This window comes from Petaurus breviceps, unplaced genomic scaffold (assembly GCF_028583685.1).
Source record: "Petaurus breviceps papuanus isolate PSGF00001 unplaced genomic scaffold, PetGlider_PUasm1.0 90977, whole genome shotgun sequence".
Classification (NCBI taxonomy): Eukaryota; Metazoa; Chordata; class Mammalia; order Diprotodontia; family Petauridae; genus Petaurus; species Petaurus breviceps.
In genome coordinates, this window is record NW_027187391.1 from 54,615,796 (window position 1) to 54,636,238 (window position 20,443).

The 20,443-nt window shown below is 37.1% G+C and overlaps 1 protein-coding gene and 1 pseudogene across 3 annotated transcripts in view; both read left to right on the forward strand.

Moving 5' to 3' along the window:
• Positions 1-20,443, forward strand: part of ASCC3 (activating signal cointegrator 1 complex subunit 3) — a 373,754-nt gene that overhangs the window by 225,526 nt on the left and 127,785 nt on the right. For all 3 annotated transcript variants that reach the window (XM_069077160.1, XM_069077161.1, XM_069077162.1), the window contains exons 25-29: positions 3,196-3,416; positions 6,084-6,169; positions 17,515-17,681; positions 17,791-17,936; positions 18,066-18,186. In XM_069077160.1, coding sequence (XP_068933261.1) covers positions 3,196-3,416; positions 6,084-6,169; positions 17,515-17,681; positions 17,791-17,936; positions 18,066-18,186 — 741 coding nt within the window. The remainder of the gene's footprint in view (positions 1-3,195; positions 3,417-6,083; positions 6,170-17,514; positions 17,682-17,790; positions 17,937-18,065; positions 18,187-20,443) is intronic.
• LOC138153033 (small ribosomal subunit protein uS2-like) lies at positions 6,183-7,792 on the forward strand (annotated as a pseudogene).

Here is a 20,443-nt window from a genome sequence, read left to right on the forward strand (position 1 = left end):
AAATCTTAAGACTGATCAGAGGAGGAAATGGAAAGTCTCAGATCCTTCAGTTAAGTCATTAAGTCACATGGCAATGCCTCAGGTGGGATAGAGGAGAGGTATCTGAGGGCTCTGTCAGAGACAAGGTAGATAGGAAGGCCTGACACTCTTTTGTCTCCACAGAGGGAAAAGAGTTGATAACTTCAGTCTTATTCAGACCAGGTGATCAGTTATGCTAGTATGGATTCTGGGTAGTCCTAATAGGGGGAGAGGGTAAAGAGAAAGAACACTCCCCCTCATGGCAAGTGTTTCTACTCCTAGCAGTGAATGTAATGAAACACACTATTTGAAGTTAACTGACCCTAGTAGAAGTAAACGAGGTGATATCTGACTTTATGATTATTAGTTAATGGGAACAATTCCTGTGATTGTTAGTATGTATTTCTTATTTGTTTCTGTTCTCTTATTAATCTTTAGCAAGCTAAATAAATATTTATACATGAATGCTAATTCAGAATATATGCAATATCAAGTTCTTTTGTTGTTATTTCTCAGCATCCACTTAGTTTTCCACTGCCAGCTTGTTTGTTTTTTTCCATCATATATATGGTTTGTGACATTGAATAGGACTTGAAGTCAGAAAACCTGGTTTCAAATGCTACCTGAGACACTTACTAGGTGGGTGTCCCTGGGCAGATCTCTTAACCTTTCTGAGCCTCAGTTTTCTCATCTGAAAAATGAATTAGTTAAAATCAACGACCTCTAAGGTCCCTTTCAGTTTAAACTTCCTGAAAAATCCTTGCACTGTAACTAATGTTAGAGATTTCCCTTCTAATTTTTTTAGTAGGCATCTTTTTCTTTGCAGATTTCCTTGTGCTTCTGTACTAAAAGGAGGAGAGAGGCAGGGACAAATCCCTTTAAAAAAATATATACATTCAAGTATAGCACATATCAATCCATATCCTCCCTTACTCCACTCCCAGCAACCCTAACAGTTGCCAGACTCTTCCTTAAGTCTGTACCTTCCTGACCCCCTCCTTCCCTCAAAATAACAACAGTAATAATAAACCTACTGTGTTGCCTGGTAAAACCCATATAGCCCTATTTTCCCAGAAATTGATTACAGACTTCTGGTTAAAGGAAACAAGCATTATCACTTGGTTAGTAATGGATATTCAAATATTTAATAATTTTTTTTTTAACCTACCATCTTATTTGCACTTATTTGTATCCTGTGGGGCACAAATCTAGCAAACCGTCTTTTCTTAAGTTGGACCACTTTAACTTAGTGGTGCCAATAAAAATGTAGGATGTATTATGAATAGGTTTAAGCCTATGATAGAAATATACAAAATGTTAATAAGTCTTTTACAATTTTATCTTAAACTTTATTTTTTTCCTTCTTTGTTTTGTTTTTTGAGACTGTATTTCCCTCTCATCAAGCCTGGAAGCATAGTGGCCAATCACAAGCCTTATGAAAATATTGAATAGCAATAGTTTTGACCTCCATTTTTCCAGCCTGGGCCAGTTCACCCCACCCGAGGCAGCCTGGTGTGCCAAACTTACTGCAGACACCCAGTCCATCATGTTTAGGTCTGCTGCTGCATGAAACTCCCAAATGTTCCACCATCCTCAGCCTCACCAGCTGCAGCCAATATAGACTTGCACCAATGTACCTGATTATCTTAGACTTTCTAAAAAAATTATTAAACTTTCCTATCACATAAAATTTAAAAGAAACTCTTACCATGACATAAGACATCTGATTTTAAAATATGCTTTTAATTTCCTGTTATCCATGATAATAAGGGCAATAATATTATAGATATTCCTATATCATTTTTGTTGGGGGAATACATTTTAAATTTGCGAGTGTTCTCTAGGTTATGAAACCCTAAAGTGAAGACCCAGGCCAACTTCTCCCAACATCATACCAAACTGGAAATGATTACTCTTTTTTTAATGTCTCTGCCTAGATAATTAAGTATTTTACTTGAAAGTCCCTTCCTAGTGATTTTACTTCATTGTAATTTTCTTTTTTTTTTATTGTAATTTTCTCAGCTTCCTGAAATTGAGTACTACCCTAATAGCAAACTTCAGATTTCCATAGATAGGCATTTTCAACTTCTCCCAAGTTTTAGTACATTTCCAAAATGTGTGCAAATAGGCAATTGTTAAACACATAACAATGGCATTACAAATAATGGGATAATACCTTAGTTTCCAAAATGCTTATATTAAGAGTTATAAAGTAAAGGTGTCTCTAGATTTGTACATATGTTGCCTTCATTCTTTTTTGGCATTATTTCTTTAAATTGTCTTTGTATATTTGAATATCATAATGAAAATAAAAGGTAATAAGGAAATATTCCAAAAATAATATAATCCATATAGAAGAATTTATATCTAGTGAAAATGTATTTTGTAGCTTATTTTAATATGAGAAATGCAACTTTCTAGCATTATGGAAAATAAATGTATTGGTACATCAAGTCTTTTGATTAGTAGAGGGTTAGTTATGTCATATGAGCTTAAACTTGCCCAGGCTCTGGTTTAAAAAAAAAAAACAACTGATACTTTTTGCCAAGCTGAAAAGCCTTTGAGTATGTACTAGTGACATGTTGTCTGTCCAAGGACCAAACTAACTATGGGAACAGTGGCTTAACACCAAAAGGTTGGTCTCCAGAGTATAAATTTTTAGAAATAATGACCCATGGGGGAAGGGGAATTTTAGAACTATACAGAAAAGAATGTAATCTGTGATAGCTCAGAAGGCAGCTCTGGTTCTTATACTACCTTATATTCATTCTGAATATCATAAGATATTACATTATCTATAGATACTCGATAGAATATCTCTATAGAAAGAGTACTAAGTCATAGAGATACAGTTAATGGCAAAGAATAACAATAGTGATGGGTTTGACAGTTAATATCCTAATTTTTAAAAAAATGTTTATTGTACTGAACTTTATTGTAAGAAAAAGTAAACTAACAACTCAATACTCAAAATATTGGCCTTTAGGAAAATGTCAGAATTTAGAGACCAACTTAAAGTTTTTACTTTCATAGGATACCAGTCATTTTCCCAGCATGGAATAATGCTCTCTGAAATTTTCAACTCTTTTCTTCCCTCAAGTAGTTTATAACTGATTTTAATTAAATAACTTTTGTAATTATTTCTCCCTACTTTGATGACTGTTTATCTTATTTCAGAGTTACTGGATCTGCAACCATTACCTGTCACAGCTTTGGGATGCCGGAAATATGAATCCCTATACAACTTCACCCACTTCAATCCTGTGCAAACACAGATATTTCACACACTCTATCACACAGACTGTAATGTACTACTTGGAGCACCCACTGGCTCAGGAAAGACTGTAGCTGCTGAATTAGCCATCTTCAGAATCTTTAACAAGTATCCCTCATCAAAGGTTTGTTAAAAAGAACTCAGTAGCTTTCTTTTTCCTTAATCAAAGAATGGAGAAATAAATTTCCGGAATTTAAGTTGAAAAGATCATTGAGTATTTACTGATCTCCCAATATAAAAGAGAATTAGAATATAAGAGTAAAAAGCTGGTTTCTTAGGCAGTTAAGCGAGCATTGTTATTACCAAAAGTATATTTCAAATCTTAAGTGCTTTTATGACCTCAGAGATGTGACTAGTATTGCTCCCTCCAGTTCCCTCTCTTCCAATTCAGTTCATTTGGAGGCTTCTTCCCCTAGGCATTTTAACATTTGAGCAATACCTTTTCATCTGTAATTCCTCAGAATGACTGTGTCATTCTGACTACATGGGTAGCCTACCTCCTTTTCCAACCTTGCATTTAGTAAATCTTATCTTAAGAGCAACTTTTTACACTAAAATCATCATTGGTAGTATTCTGTGGCACAAATTTGTTTGTTGATGTTCCATAGTTGTAATTAGTTAATATCCTTTGGACATTGTTAAAAGGATAGTTTCTTATGTAAGGAGTTACTTTAGGATCTTTGAAAGTGCTATGCATTTCCCAAATACAATCCAGAATCCAGACCAATACCTTCCTCCTATACTATTCTGAACCAATTTCATTATTCATCTGTAGGGCTTCTCCACAACTTATGTTCTCAATGGACTACTCATCCAAGTAATAGTCTGCGCAGTGAACATTCTTCATCCATTTGGTTTTTCCCATATGTGTTGTCAGATGAATCCCTTTTGAGTGGCATTGAATCTCCTTGAGGAGTCCTTGGAGCATTCAGGGCGCTTAATTCATTCAATACAAATCTTATGAAAAGAGAATCTTTTGGAAGATCTCATAATTTCTAGGGACTTAACTTTTCTTTTAAAATTTTGTACAGGTCATAATACTGGCTAGTTACATTGGAGAAGGGTATATTTCCTTATTTTATGCCTCACTTACTAATAATCATATGGTCATTCAGGTTATCTCTGCCATTGCAAATGATGTATAAGTCTTTATTTACTGATGCCTGATCAGCATTTTTTTTTTAATGTAAAAATACCCGCTACAATTTCTTCTGGTCATTTGATATCTTCTACTCTTTTATATATCTTGAAAATTAATCCCTTAATTCTTTCAAAATTATATTACCCCCAGCATAGATTCCATCTGTATTTACTTTGTATGATCAGGTTTCTTTATCCAGTTTAATTTTCTTAAGTGCCCTTTCCTAGTCTTTAATGTATTTTCTGCTAAGATATTGGAATGCAAATGTGGTAGATTTGCTATTATCAGTAATAAAAATAGGTTATGATAGAAATGTTGGCAGATCCACTCCATTTTTCTTGCCTCCTTATTATATTCATAACCATTTCATCTAAATGTGCTTATGATGATCAGACTTCATTGGTTTCACACCAAGCTTTAGGTAGACTAGTTTAACCCTTAAGAGCTCTTTACTGTTTTATGAGGAAATTCTGTTTCCATCATCTTCCTTCATAAAATTTTTCAAATAAGTTTATTTTCTAAACTATTGTTACCTTTAACTTTCACACTGCTTTTCTTGAAAGATCAAGGGTTGCTACCCAAGTAGGGTTGTGAGTCCCTTTGGAATAATGATTCTTTTTGCCTTAGGACATCCTATAAATCTAACGCCCAATTCCTTTGTTGCTCTCTCCAAAGAGAATCTATGAATCATCCTTCCATTAACCTGCAAGTTCATATTGCCATTCAGATGTCTTTTAGTTCTATCCATGATGAAGATGATAATACTCACTTTGTTCACATCTTCCAATAGTTTTAGTCAATCACAAGCATTTATTAAGTGCCTAATATGTGCCAGGTACTTTTCTAAGTCCTGGGATACAGAGACAAAAAAGAATACAGGTCATCTCCTCAAGAAATTTACATTCTGTAGGGGGAGACAATTGTGTGCATTGTTTAGATATAAAAGCCTATACAAAATAATAATACATCATTGTTGGTTATTGGAGCAATATTGTTGGTTCATTGGAGTAAAATCTTGTTTGTACATAGTTATTTGCTTGTAGTCTCCTAGACTATGAATTCCTTGAGAGCAGGTAGTGTATTATATTTTATCTTTCTTTGTATCCCCAATGCTTAGCACCTGGTACATAGTAGATGTTTAATAAATGCTCATTGACTGACTAGCAATAACAGTTGTAACTAACATTAAAATATTTTCTTTATTAAATATATCCAAAGAAAATAAGTGAAGCATTTAATTTCTGTAAAATATTTCTTTATTTAAAAGATAGAAAAATTTTTTATATTAGCTATTTTAGTTAGAAAAACATTCTCACAGGGGCAGCTAGGTGGCACAGTGAGTAAAAGCGCCAGCCCTGGAGTCCAGAGGACCCGGGATCGATTCCAGCCTCAGATACTTAACACCCACACAAAAAAACTGGCTGTGTAACCTTGGGCAAGTTACTTAACCCCAATTGCTTTAAAAAAAAAAAAAAGAAAAGAAAAAAGAAACATTCTCACTTGATGTAATTTGAATACTTTATTTACTGTCATTGTAGTTGAGGCGCATTTATATTCCTGAATAAGAAAGATGCATTCTAAATCACTTTATGGAGATTTTTAACATTTTATTTAATTTGATTTACATGAGAGTCTTTGTGTTTTGTTCAGGCTGTATACATTGCACCCCTGAAAGCTCTAGTACGTGAAAGAATGGAAGATTGGAAAGTTAGAATAGAAGAAAAACTTGGTAAAAGGTAAGTCATGTATTTAACTCAAGATACGTGTTTTTAATGGTATAATAAATAGAACAAATGAAAGAGTTTGGAGAAAGAACATTTTCAGGATTATTTTAAGAATATAAATGTATTTAAATGCTATTTAAAATGATCAGTATTCTCATTTTATTAAGAAAAAAATGGTACTAACACTTACCCCCCAAAAAGAAACATGACAAGAAAACTGTTCCAAAATAGACTATATACCCTATTATATTAAAACAAAGGAAAAACATTTGGGCTTTATTTCTTGTATTTTCTCTCCTCTTCTATAAAAGTGGGAAAGGGATTGGTTAATACCCAAGTGGCAACATGATGTGGAGATTTATCATGGGGTCCTAGTTCTAGAAAGATAAAGCAAAAGTTTACTAATTAGTGTCAGAGGAGCCAGGGATAGAGTCTATGATTGCACTGGGGAGGAGATGAGGATGACAGACAGAGCATAGGAAACTTGATGAGGAAATGGAACAGGAAGTAACTAGAGCTTTGGAGAGAGATTAGGGATACAAAGAGCTTCAGTAGTTACCTCTGCAGAAGTGATATTAAAACCCATAGTAGCTTTTCTGCACTGCCCCGAGCAGGGTTCCATACAGCGTTGTTCTTGGTTTTTGTCATAACTTTAAAGGGAAACTTTCACGATGTCTGGAGCCCTAGATGTCCTGCAGATGCAGGAGGAGGATGTCCTCAAGTTCCTGGCTGCAGGAACCCATTTGGGCAGCACCAATCTGGACTTCCAGATGGAACAGTATGTCTACAAAAGAAAGAGTGATGGCATCTACATCATTAATTTGAAGAGAACTTGGGAAAAACTTCTGCTGGCAGCTCGTGCCATTGTTGCTATTGGAAACCCAGCCGATGTTAGTGTCATCTCATCCAGGAACACTGGCCAGTGAGCTGTTCTGAAATTTGCTGCTGCCACTGGCGCCACACCTATTGCTGGACGTTTCACACCAGGCACCTTCACTAACCAGATCCAGGCAGCTTTCAGGGAGCCTCGCCTTTTGGTTGTCACTGATCCTCGGGCAGATCACCAGCCTCTGACTGAAGCATCATATGTTAACCTCCCAACCATTGCCCTGTGCAACACAGACTCCCCACTTCTCTATGTGGACATTGCCATCCCATGTAACAACAAGGGAGCTCACTCGGTGGGTCTTATGTGGTGGATGCTGGCCTGTGAAGTCCTGTGGATGCGTGGTACCATTCTCCCGGGAACACCCCTGGGAGGTTATGCCTGATCTTTACTTCTACAGGGATCCAGAGGAGATTGAAAAGGAAGAGCAGGCTGCAGCTGAGAAGGCAGTGACAAAGGAGGAGTTTCAGGGTGAATGGACTGCACCCGCCCCAGAATTCACTGCTACTAAACCAGAGGTGGCTGATTGGTCTGAGGGAGTACAGGTGCCATTTGTGCCCATTCAGCAGTTCTCCACCAAAGACTGGAGTGCTCAGCCAGCTACTGAGGACTGGTCTGCGGCTCCTACTGCTCAGGCCACTGAGTGGGTAGGAACTACCACAGAGTGGTCTTAAAACCCAGATGCTCTAATAGTGTTGGAAAAATGCTGATTGAAAAATAAACATTGGTTTCTTAACAAAAAAAAAAAACCATAGTAGCTAATGAGGTCATTAAGTATAAAGAGAAAAGAGAGAAGTACCCAGGAAAGAATTTTGGGGAGGTCACCAGCTATTAGGGTACATGATATGGAAAATGATTCTGTAAACTAGATGAGAAAGGAATAGTTAGACAGGAAAAGCAAGAGAGTAATTTAAAAAAAAACTAGACAGGTAAAGGCATCCAAAACAATGTCAGATTCTGCAAAGATTTCTAGAATGATGAGGACTGAGAAAAGACCAACAGATGATAATTAAAAGATCTTAGGTAACTTTGTAGAAAGAAGTCTCAGTTGAATGATAAAGTCAGAAACCAGATTTCAAAGTACTAGAAATTGAATGAGAGGAGAGAAAGTGGAAGCAGCATGTTTAAGAGTTTGACTGTGGAATAGAAGGGAAATATAAGACTGTGAGGAGATGTTAGGAGAAACCTAGGCATGTCCCAAGTCAGTGGGGAAGGAATCAGTAGATAGATATTGAAAATTACTAATTGTAGAGGTAATCTCATGGAGGAGACTGAGTCAGGATCAAGGAATGGCCTTGATGGAGAAAAAGACCACTTCTTCATCTCAGTAGAATTAAAAAGGAGGTTAGGGCTGATGATGTCAAAGGATTTGGGGATGTCTGAGAGAAGAAAGGCCTTTCCAAAAGTAATAACCTCTTATTTTCTCAGTAAAATATGAGGTGAGATTCTCTGCTGAGAGGGTAGGGAAGAAGGACAGGGAGATTATAGTGGGAAGTTCAAAGACAAAAAAGAAGGTTTGAAATAGCCACTAGGGAATATGATAGAGAATCAGGGAAGAATATATGGGTTATCCTATGATCCTTCCATTTAATTGTAATATACTTTCATATTCTGGTTTTGATTGATATTAAATATCAAGATTAATATGATTCTGTTCCTTGTATGGAACACTGAATAAATGGACCACATTTAGAATAACAACATTTAGGTTAACGGATATAAGTAGTCTAAAAACTATAGTTCTTTGTGTAATTCTTTGTAATTTTCTCCTCTTCCATCTCCTAAATACTCTGTGATTGCAGAAACCAAAGTGGACAGCACAGGGGTTGAGGGCCTCTTTATATTTTTCTTGACTTCTTGAAGAGCCATGATCAAAAGAGTCTTCTCAAAGTGGGCGTTCTTTTTAGTCTCAGCATTGCCGTTCTTCATTGGTCCTTGAAAAGTAGTTACAATCTGTGTCAGAGGCTGTGTGAAACTTTAACAACATGGTAGAACCTGTCAGAATTTTCACATTACTGCTGTAGCCTTTGAGAAGCCAAGGTCCACTGTGCACCACAATGAGGCGTCTGAGTATGACTTTGTAAAGGGCTTTCGGTAAATATGTCATGGAAACTCAGGATTTCAGAGTCAGAAAGAATCTTAGTTTGCATCTATAGATTGCTGATACCTTTTCTAAAATGTGACGCCCAGAATATTCCAAATACAGCCTGACCAAGGCAGAGGACAATGAGATTGTCTTCTCCCTAGTTCTAGACATTCTGTATCGATTAAGACAACCTGAGGTTACTTTAGCTCTTTGGGGTACAATATCACAGTTTACCCGGTAACCATTTTTTAAACACCTACTATGTGACAGGCACTGTGCTGAGTGCTGAGGATATAAAGAAAGGCACAAGGTAGTCCCTGCTCTCGGAGAGATCACAGGCTCCACAGTAGGGGGTGCGACGTGCACATTGGAAACACTCACATTAAGAAGAGTAGAGAAAGACTTGGAGGTAGGGTTTTAACTGGGACTTGGAGGACGACAGGAAAGCTAGAAGGCAGAAATGAGGAAGGAGAGAATTCCAGGAATTTATATTTGATCCAAGAAGAATTAGAAAGTTACTAGAGTTGATTGAATTACAGGGGTAGATGGAGGAAGTAGGGAGAACGTAGTCAGACTTGTGCTTTAGGAAAATAGGTTTGATAGTTAAGTGGAGGGGCAAGAGACTTGAGACAGGGAGTCTAAACTGGAGGCATTAAAGTGATGATGGCTTTCATGAAGGTAGTGGCATTGTTAAGAGATGATACATATGACAGTATTAGAAAAATAAAATCGGGGCAGCCAGGTAGCACAGTGAGTAAGAGCACCAGCCCCAGAGTCGGGATGACCTGGGACCAAATCCGGACTCAGACACTTAGAAACACCCACCCAGAAACACCTGGCCATATAACCTTGAGCAAGTTATTTAACCCCAATTGCGTAGGGGCGGCCAGGTGGCTCAGTGAGTAAGAACACCAGCCCCAGAGGCGGGATGACCTGGGACCGAATCTGGGCTCAGATACTTACCACCACACCCAGAAATAACTGGCCATGTAACCTTGAGCAAGTTATTTAACCCCAATTGCTTAAAAAATAATAATAACAATAAAATAAAATAAAATCAATAGGACTTGGTAACTGATTGGATATGAATGGTGAGAGGGAGTTAAGAGTGGCACATAGGTTGCAAGCCTGGATGACTAGGAGAACAGTGATATTCTTTTAGAATGACACTTATGTTCCAAGTTTGACAAACTGGGACAATGGTGGTTTCCTAAGCAGTTAGGAAGTTAGGAAGAGGGGAGAATTTTAAGAGAAAGATAATGAGCTTGGTTTGGGGACATGTTAAGTTTACGATGTCTAGAGGGCATCCAGCCCAAGATGTCCAATAATTAATTGAAGATATAAGACTGAAAGTCAGGAGAGAGGTTAGGATTCAGTAGATTTGAAATCATTAGCATAATTGTTGAACATATATAATCTGTATCAAATTGTTACTAACTTGGGGGGAGGGAGGCTTGAGAAAGGGAGAGTGAAAAATTTGGAACTCAATTTTATTTAAAGAAATATTAAAAATTGTCTTTATATGTAAATTGGGGAAAGATAAAATATCTTTTTTTTAAAAAGGAAATTATTAGCATAGACACTTAATCCAAGTGATGAGATCACCAAGTGAAATAATGTAGGAGGAAAAGAGTAGAGGCCCCAAGAGAGTACCCTGGGGGATGTCCATGGTCAATGGGCAATCTAGATGAAGATCAAAAGAGTCTTCTCAAAGTGGGTGTTCTTTTTAGTCTTAGCATTGCCATTCTTCATTGATCCTTGAAAAGTAGATACAATCTGCGTCAGAGACTAAGTGTGAAACTTTGACAACATGGTACCGTGTTTCCCCAATAATAAGACCTATCCTGAAAATAAGCCCTCCCCTTACTGTGTAAGATTCCTCTAAAATAAGCCCTCCCCCGAAAATAAGCCCTATTGAGATTGCTACTGTAGTGAAGGTGATCCCCTGCGCTACACGCTACATTACGGTACCCTCTGTATGCACAGTCCCCCTCCCCCCCCCCGGGTGAAACTCACGCCGCTCTCCGAGCTGCATCCAATCAGAGCTGCAGCAGTGAGCGCGTCATTCTGTTCTTCCCCAGTGATTTGCTTATTGAATAAAGGTACATTTTTTGTTCACATTTACCTGTTTATTAAAATTGCTGTCAATGTTCATTAAAATAAGCCCTCCCCTGAAAATAAGCCCTCTGGTGTTTTTCTGTCCAAAAAAATAATAAGACAGTGTCTTATTATTGGGGAAACACGGTAGAACCTGTCAGAATTTTCACAAGATTCAGTCATACCTATAAGGAGGAGACCAGTAGAGAGTAGTAGAACTGAAACCTAGAAAGAACAAATTACAAAGGAAAAGATGATCAAGAGTGGCAATATTTCAGAAAAGTTTTTAAAAAAGGATGAGAATCAAGAAAAAGTCATTAGATTTGCAAATTAAGAGACCATTTGTTACTGTGGAGACAATAGTTTGAGTTAGTTGAATGATGAGCTTGGAAGCCAGAATGCAAAGAGTTGAGAGTTAAAGGAAAGGCAGTGGAGGCACATATTACAAATACCCTTCTAAAGGAGTTTAGGAAGGAGAAGAAGAGGAGGAGATATAGAATAGTTTTTTTAGGGATGGGGGTGATATGGGCATGTTTGTAGGCAGTAAGGAGGCAACTATTATAGAGTGAGAGACTGGAGATTAGTAAAAGAATGAGGATTATAAAGGAGGCAATCTACTAGAGAAGACTTGATGGCTTAGATACATTGTGCTTATTGGAGTGGTTTGCCTTGGGACCAGGCTTCCTTAGCTTGGCACTGGACCCTGAATACAGGGAGGCAGATTTTTTTGCATTAAAAGAAAACAATTAACAGGAAATAAGGCAGGATATAAGATGAGGCAATCTGATTTCTAACTAGAAGAAAGATTAGGGGCTGCCTTTTCATGTAAGAAGAAATAGTGGCAGAAGGCATCTGAGTTACAGGAGATGAATGAGGAGGGCACAAGAGGGAACTCTTGGAGAAATCAATTTTTTTAAGTAAAATTAAAGAGGTGTTAAATGATAGCCTTGCCTCAGCAAGGGCCCAGTTGTGATTATGTATCATAAATTTGTAGTGGCTCTGGTTGGTTTCGTGATTTTCATGATTTCTATAGCTTTATTCAGTAGCATGTGAATTAGGAGTGAAGGCAGCAGATGATAGGAGTAATGTAAGGCTAAGGACTAGTAAGGAAAGATTTTGATAGGATAAAGGGGTAAGGAACTGGAGAAAAGATGGCAATGTATAGTCAAACTCACTTTTTGTTTTATGTAAATTTGAATTGGACAAATTTGACTTGATGTAAAGAATTCTGAAAGAAATCTACATTCTCCCCGCCCAAAAAACAATCCTGTTACCTTTACTGTACAGTAGCTTGCCACTACATGGCCTCCCACTCCTGTATCCCTACCAAAAAAAAAAAAAAAAGAAAAAACTATCCACCAAGTGAAAGCATAGAGAACAGACAAGTGGAGAGACCACCATGGGGCACCAAGAGTGGCAACCTTTGCTCTGTTCCGCCCACTCACCCATCTGTGTTCTCAGGTACCAGGTGTCTGTCCCCAAACCCCTCACATCACCTGACTTCCACATTTCTGCCCCCCATGTGTTCTTCCTTTTCATTCATTCTTCCATTTCAACCGGCCATGTGTTCCTCTTCCTGATCACTTATGTGAAAATTGAGTAAACCGCATTGGTTCCTTCTTGCACCTCAGCTCTGGATCTTGTTCAGTTCCCTTTCTATTCAGTTATGAGTCTAGTTAGATTTCTGTCTTGTGAGAAAACTTATTTAATTATGGAAATGGTGAGAAAACTTTATTGCATTGTTTGAACCTAGCCTAGCCTGGCTGGGAAGCTGGACCACCCCTTCCTGTTACTTAGAGTCCCTTAACTAAGGGCTTAGATTATGCTGACCAGAGGTCCAGTGAGATCTAAAGATTCATGCAAGGAGTTTTCTTACAGTTATATATCTCAAGCAGCCCACATGTCTTAACCTGAAAATTTGTCCCATAATGATCAATCAGCCACTGTTTCCTTGTTCCTTTGAATACAGACACTTGGAGAGTGGCACCTCTTTTTTCTGATTTCAGGGAATTATACCTGTTTGATCTTCTCCCTCCCAACAAAGAAAGCCCCTGATCTTTCCTCTAGTTAGAAATCAGATTGCCTCATCCTATATCCTGGCTTATTTCCTGTTAATTGTTTTCTTTTAGTGCATAAAAATCTGCCTCCCTGTATTCAGGGTCCAGTGCCAAGCTAAGGAAGCCTGGTCCCAATTTGTTAAGCAGTTGGCATTGTGTTGCTTAATAAATTAATATGCTCAGAAGCACAAACCTGTGTTTCCTCAGTTATTTCAGATTTCATCTGTCATACTTCTCTATCCCTGGTCTTCACATATCCTTGAACTGTGTGCTAGTCCCTTCCATTCACAATCACATGACCCCTCCTCCCTCCCACATAGAGGTTTGTGGAGAAGTCCACTGAGATAAACTGAGGACTATCTGTAGTTCACCAGAGTCAAGATGGTGAACAAAGTAGAGTTTAAGCATACAGCTTCCAGCAGGTGGCAGCAGGTGCAGTAGGGATAGCTCAGCAGCAGCCGCAGCTCCAGTGCAGCCCAGTGCCTGGGATCCTCCACTTTCGGCACTGAAGCAATTCTGCCTGCAAGAAACCACCAAGCTACAGAGATGGCAGGGCCACATGGAGCCCTTTAAGTAGAAGGGGAGATCTGCAGAATGGTCCAGTTACGTTAAGCAAGAACTAGCAATATTTATGTGTAGTAGCAAGATCAGGAATATGACTATATATATGTGTTAGTGAAGGAGGAGTAGTCATGAAAAATAAGTGAAGAACTAGGAGGTTGGGTATTTGAGGTAGTGTTAGTAAGTATGTTGAAATCCCATAGTATGAGGGTAGGAATTGGAGAGAAGGGAAAGACCATGAGCCAGATGCTGAATTCAGTGAGGAAAGAATAGTACGTTACAGGTCAGTAGACAACAAGCTACCAATAAAAATTGAGTGGTAGATGTGGATTGAATGAACCATAAATGAGGAGAGTTTACTGGTTATTAGTGGTAGAGGTTGAGCTTAGAAGTAGCAATGAGGAGCAAAAAGTAATCCAACTGCTTCTTGACCATAGAGTCAGGGGAGATGAATGAAAATGCAACCAGCAATGGAAAGAGGTATGAGACATCTTTCCTAAACTACCAGTATAGTAACCCTGTCAGAGACAGAAGCCAGACTAGTCTGGCATGACCTGTTCTTACTGAGTCAGTGAAGGCTTTTTTATGGTCACTGTTTCCTTTTCTAGATGTTTCTTAGTTATATCTTTAATAATATGTACTAAACTGTGACCAAGAATGAAATTCAAACTTACTGATCTTTAGTTTACTTACTATCTTCTCCTTTTTTGGAAAATTTGGAACATTTGTCCTCCAATCAAACCTTCAGCATCTCTCCCCTTTTCTCATCTTTCAAATATCACTCAGCAATCACATTCAGTAGTTCTTTCAATCCTTGAAGATACAGTTCAGATAAGCCTAGTAACTTTAATTCATTAGGAACAGCTGGGTGTTCTTTTGCTTTCTTAGTTATTTAGAGTATCAAATCCCTAATAGGTTTTTTGTTGTTGTTGTTTTCTTCTTTCTAGTCCATGGCAGAGAGAACAAAAGCAAAATATCAGTGGTGCAGTTTTCCATCTTCTCTCTTTTTCAGGTATCACCATCCCACCTGGTCCAGGCAATAGTTCTGTCCTTTCTTTTTCCTGACATAACTTAAAAAAAATAAAAGCATTGTTGTCCTTAACTTTCTTCACTAACCTTAGCTCATTATGAACTTTAGCACTCAACACTATTCCTTTTTTTTAAATCTAATGTAATTTTTTTTAAAAGCTCAGCAGGGAGGCTGGGGCTGTATATTTACCTCTGTGGATTGTTTGCATAAAAATGATCATTGAATCACTAGGAGCAGATGAGGTCACCAAGTGAGATAGTATTGAGTGAGAAAAGAAAAAGGCATAGGGCTAGGTTTGGGGGGAGGACACTTGTAGTTAGTGGGTGTGACATTTCAGCAGAGATAAGATGCCACTTGTACCCATAAGGTTTCTTGCCCAAGACCTTGTAATATTTGGCAATGCTTTGTAGTTTATTTCTGGTAACATCATTTGTATCCATTTGTTGCCCCAGAATTGGGTAGTCTGACAATCCATTTTGACAAGTCCATGGAGGCTTTGTGTCACATTTTGGAAACATGTCATGAAGATAGCAGACCTCTCTGTTGGTACCATGTCAGCAAAAAATCTCCCCACAACCCCCCCCCCAAAATAAGCAGAAAATCACAAATCACTTTTGCTCTTCTTTTCTTACTCTATGACTGGAGTTTCTCTCACTCAACAACACCAGTCAGTCAAATTTAAGATTCCCTGAAGGTAAAGTAGCTGCTTCTTCCTCATATCATCCAGCAGCCCCCCCTTAAGGAAAAACTTATATTTGGCTGTTACCTCAAAGTGTTCAATGGTTCTCCTTCTGTGTGACATTCTTCTACCCTTCAGCTTATTAACATGTCCGAATTTACCTCTCTTTCTTTGAATTTTCTTTGTTGTTTTTACACAAAAGCTTTTCTGTATGTTTAAGGAACATTTCATTTTCACAGATTACCTGGAGTGTAGAAAGGCATTTCTTGTGCTCCTTTACCTTCTCTTCTGGGAGAAAAAGAATCTTAACTCTTAACTTAGATATGTCATGTGACTATAGCAAACAGACAAATATTACACCCATTGCAGAGCTCCTTGTGCTCTCCATTCTTAATGGAAATTAAATCCTCAGTTCTTACTTTTCTTGTTAGTATCTCTTTTATGGAATAGTCATGGTAGCCTGCTTTTGAGATATTAAAACTCTATAACAACTTATTAACAGCCTTTTGAACATTTCTTTTGTATCTCTTAGCATGTTAATCAACAATTCCAACTTCCTTTTCCTTCTTTTACTGAAATTTCACTTGTCTTCCAATTTATTTTATATGTTTTGTCCATTTATTTTGACTTCTAATCGTCTTTCTCCTCTTGCTCAAGTCCTTCTTTTGCTGCTTTGTCTTATTCTTTCTTCTCCAAGTCCTCTTTGAATCCTTCTCTTATTTTACATCAAGGCCTTTTCTTTTAGGTCTAGCTCTTCTCCTCAGGTCTTTTTCCTTGACTCTCCTCCTCCCACTCCACCCCATCCCATCAAATTGAGTCCTTTACCTCAAAGCTTTAAACTTCTCCAATCCTCCCACATATGTCTTCCACAGATTTAATATCTACCCTTCAAACTCAACTTTACAATTCCTTATCACAATTTTTATGGCCTTAGCTCCTTTTCCTTCTCCTGTCTTTTCTTCAACACAGTCTTTTCTTTGGGAAGACAAAAGTAGCCTATTTGTTAAGTTGTATTCTATTCCAGTGCATCTTGTGATGATCTGTTGTGCATTAGAAAGTTGGACTGTAATAATAATGAGGATAGAGCAGAAATTTGCAGTTTCCCAGCACACAACAAAAAGAATAATCTGTAGAATCTTCTTATGTAATCTCATGGCAAATAAAGCATTCCATAGAAAGTTAAATGGGCCAGGTTAGTCAGAGGAAGGTTATCACATACAAAAACAATGTTCATGTAGCAAAGGCTTATAGATCCATGGATGGATCATCCAATTTATAGAATGGATCCTACAGGACCATAAATAACTAACTAGTAGACTGAAAACCTTAAGCCGGTGATCCAGATCTTGAGTAACTACTCAAGAAAAAAATGAAACTGTGAGAATAAGCTACTCATCTCATTACTGTCAGGCAGTAACATACTTCATATAGTATTTTAAAGGCCTAGTATAAGTTGAGTTCTATGATGTTGATGGGCAAAAAAATGAATTCTACTCAGGACAATGAAAACTATATGTTTTATTTGTTTTTGTCTTTTCTTTTGTTGGAGGGAGGCAGGCAGGGCAATTGGGGTTAAGTGACTTGCCCAAGGTCACATGGCTAGTAAGTGTTAAGTGTCTGAGATGGGATTTGAACTCAGGTCCTACTTACTGCAGGGCTGGTGCTCTATTCTCTGTGCCACCTAGCTCCCCAGAAAACTGTATATGTGTTAGTTTGACAACTATGCTAAGTTAGTTGAGAAAGCTTTCTTTCTAATTGTAAAATAATTATCTTTCAAATTTTATCAAAGTTTATTTCACAATTTTCAGGTAGTTTATTAAGAGCATATCACTTTTTTTCCAAATGAAACAATATACTGCAAAATGAAGAGAAATAGAGATGATTTTCATTTTAAGATGTGCTTTTTTCCCTCTGTTTTTTATATTTTTAAATTTTTTTTAATTATTTTTATTATACTTCAGAGTTATTGAGCTAACAGGAGATGTGACTCCTGATATGAAATCCATTGCCCAAGCTGACCTTATTGTCACTACACCAGAAAAGTGGGATGGAATCAGCAGAAGTTGGCAGAACAGGAGCTATGTTAAAAAAGTTGCCATTCTCATTATAGATGAGATCCATCTGCTAGGTGAGTGCCATTTTATATAAAGCTGATTTAGAAACCCTGACTTTCATGCATAGAACTGTCAGGGTCAGACCTTTTTAACTGATTAATGCACATTCCTCTTATTTCCTAGGGGATGAGAGAGGCCCAGTTCTAGAGGTTATTGTATCTCGAACTAACTTCATCTCTTCTCACACGGAAAAGCCTGTTAGAGTAGTTGGATTGTCTACTGCATTAGCTAATGCCAGAGACCTTGCTGACTGGCTCAATATTAATCAGGTATGTGAAATACTTGCAAGTATGACATTTAGCAGCTTTAGTTCTCAGAGGAGTTGACATAGAAGTAACACCATGACATTATAAACCTTAGCATAAAAAAGAGTAACATTTTCTTCACATTTACTTTAGATGGGGTTGTTCAACTTCAGACCATCAGTTCGTCCAGTTCCCCTGGAGGTTCATATTCATGGTTTCCCAGGTCAACATTACTGTCCTCGTATGGCTAGTATGAATAAACCTGCATTTCAGGGTAAGCTGCAAGTATTTGGGATGAGATAGAACCAATTTAGATGGTACACTTGAAGACATTTTCATACTGCGTAAGCTTCTGCAAATGTTATAAAGCCATTTGCCTAAACTTTTCAGGAACACAAATTTATGTAGAATTAGTTAATTATTAAAATTAGAGAGTTTTCATAAATGATAATGTTCTTGCTTTTTACCATACATTAAAATAATATCTAAAAAATATTTGTAATTTTAAAAATTGATAAAAATAGTTTGGAATATTAATCTAACAAGATGTTTTCAGATATTGCCTTATTAGTTTTTAAAAATGATGACTAGAAGTTACAAGTCAAGCAAACATTATATAATTACGGTTTCAAAATAGTACAATAAAATTTAGAATTTTCAGGGCTTCAAGTATGCCAGTAGTTTCTTTTTCCTTTTTCTTAGCAAGGGAAGCAAGCCTGACACATTTAAGAACAACCCTCTGATTTTATTGAAACATGTTTTGTTTTGTTTGCATAAGGAATATTTATTATGTCAATTAAAAATAACTTCCAAAATAAATTCTGTAATGGGAACTGCTGTTGATTGTGAGGTGGCAGTTGTGAGGTGACTTTTTAGCTGTTGTAATTAGCCTTATGACAGAGGCAAAGTATTGATTGTGAACTAGAGACCAATCTTGGCAGTTCAGATTATTTACACCTCTGCAGAAGCATTGTACAAAATCACTAATGAACGATAAATTTGCCCTGAGCTGTTCAGCCACACCTGTTCTTGTCACAAGAAAAATCCATTAGATGTTGAATTAGATGTTGAAAGAGAGAGACAGAGAGATGCTATCATGATTGTGTACAAACTACACATATTTTTCTCATGCACATACGATTTAAGATATTTTGACTATGATGTTATTTGCCAAAATCTTGCCATTTATAATCTGTAGTGTATTAATACACAGTATTGGATACTGAATAGTGGAATGAATATATTTTCTTTTTATAATTTATTAGTCTGATTGGTTATGGATATCTAAAGGATGTCTGCAGAACAATAATTGGAGAAAAGTATTCCATGTAATATAAATCATTTGTAAATATCTGAAATATTTATACTGTGCTAGAGGTGGTTTCTGCATAGCAGTTAGACTTATAAACTGTTTATTATACCTGTAGTGGGTCACTGTATTTCATTAAGTCTAGAAATATGATTTTATGATGGCTTTATTTCTTGTGGGTTTCATATAAATATAGTCAAGGTCATGTCAGCATTTCCATTGTAAACCTTATTTCTTAGCTCATAAAAAAAAAATCTGCAGCCTACCATGTTTCAAACAAGAAAAAGGGATTACTTTCTTTTTTGTATATTTAGAAAAATTACTATTCTAAGAAAGCTACACAGGACATAAAAATAATTCTTGTTCATGCCATTTTGGTAAGATTTGAAGCACACAAAGAGGTGGGGAAAATCATTTCCAATTTGGGTAAATGATTTAATCATTCTTGAGTGTAATTTTTAAATGTGATTAGACTTGTAAAATTTTCATAAGTCTTAGCTAAATGACAAAAGTGTCTACCATATTCTTTGTTGTTCTGTACATAGGCCCTCATGACATAGTCTCCTTCACATACATTCAGGATCTTGCAGAGACCTTGCAGGGTCTTTCATACTTTTGAAAAATTCACCCCTATACTCTCACAAAAACATTTGCACCTTCTCAAATAGTCCTCTACTACTTATTGCCTGTGCTCTACTTTGTGTATGGGACAGGGCAGTTTGAAAAGGAACGTTTTATAGCCCTTTTTCAGTGTCTGCCCTTATATCCTGTAAGCATCCACCAGATCATACTCCACGGTGTTAATTCTACCCATACTACAATCTAAGTGCCTCTAACATACGACAAATTTCTCAGGCAAGAAATTGAAATCATAGCAATAGAGTGGATCCCCTAGCACAACTCTATGGACAGGCTCTAACTTTTCCCCCTTCCATTTATATCTTCAAGTTAAAACTTAGGCTTGGAAACAAACAAATTGCCTAGTTTCTTTCCTAGTCTCAATCATCCACAAATGTAAGGAATGTTCCTCCTATAGATAGAAAGGCCCTCCTTAAACCAGCAGTTTTTGAAAATCATGGAGAGTTTCAGCACTTCCATTTTCTACCCAGCTCTTATTTGAAATACAGAGCATATAATGAGAAAATGAAGTTGGAGACTCCAGTCACATTGGAACCAAAGAGTGATGTAGGTTCATTTTGATGTCATTTCCATTTATCCTTAG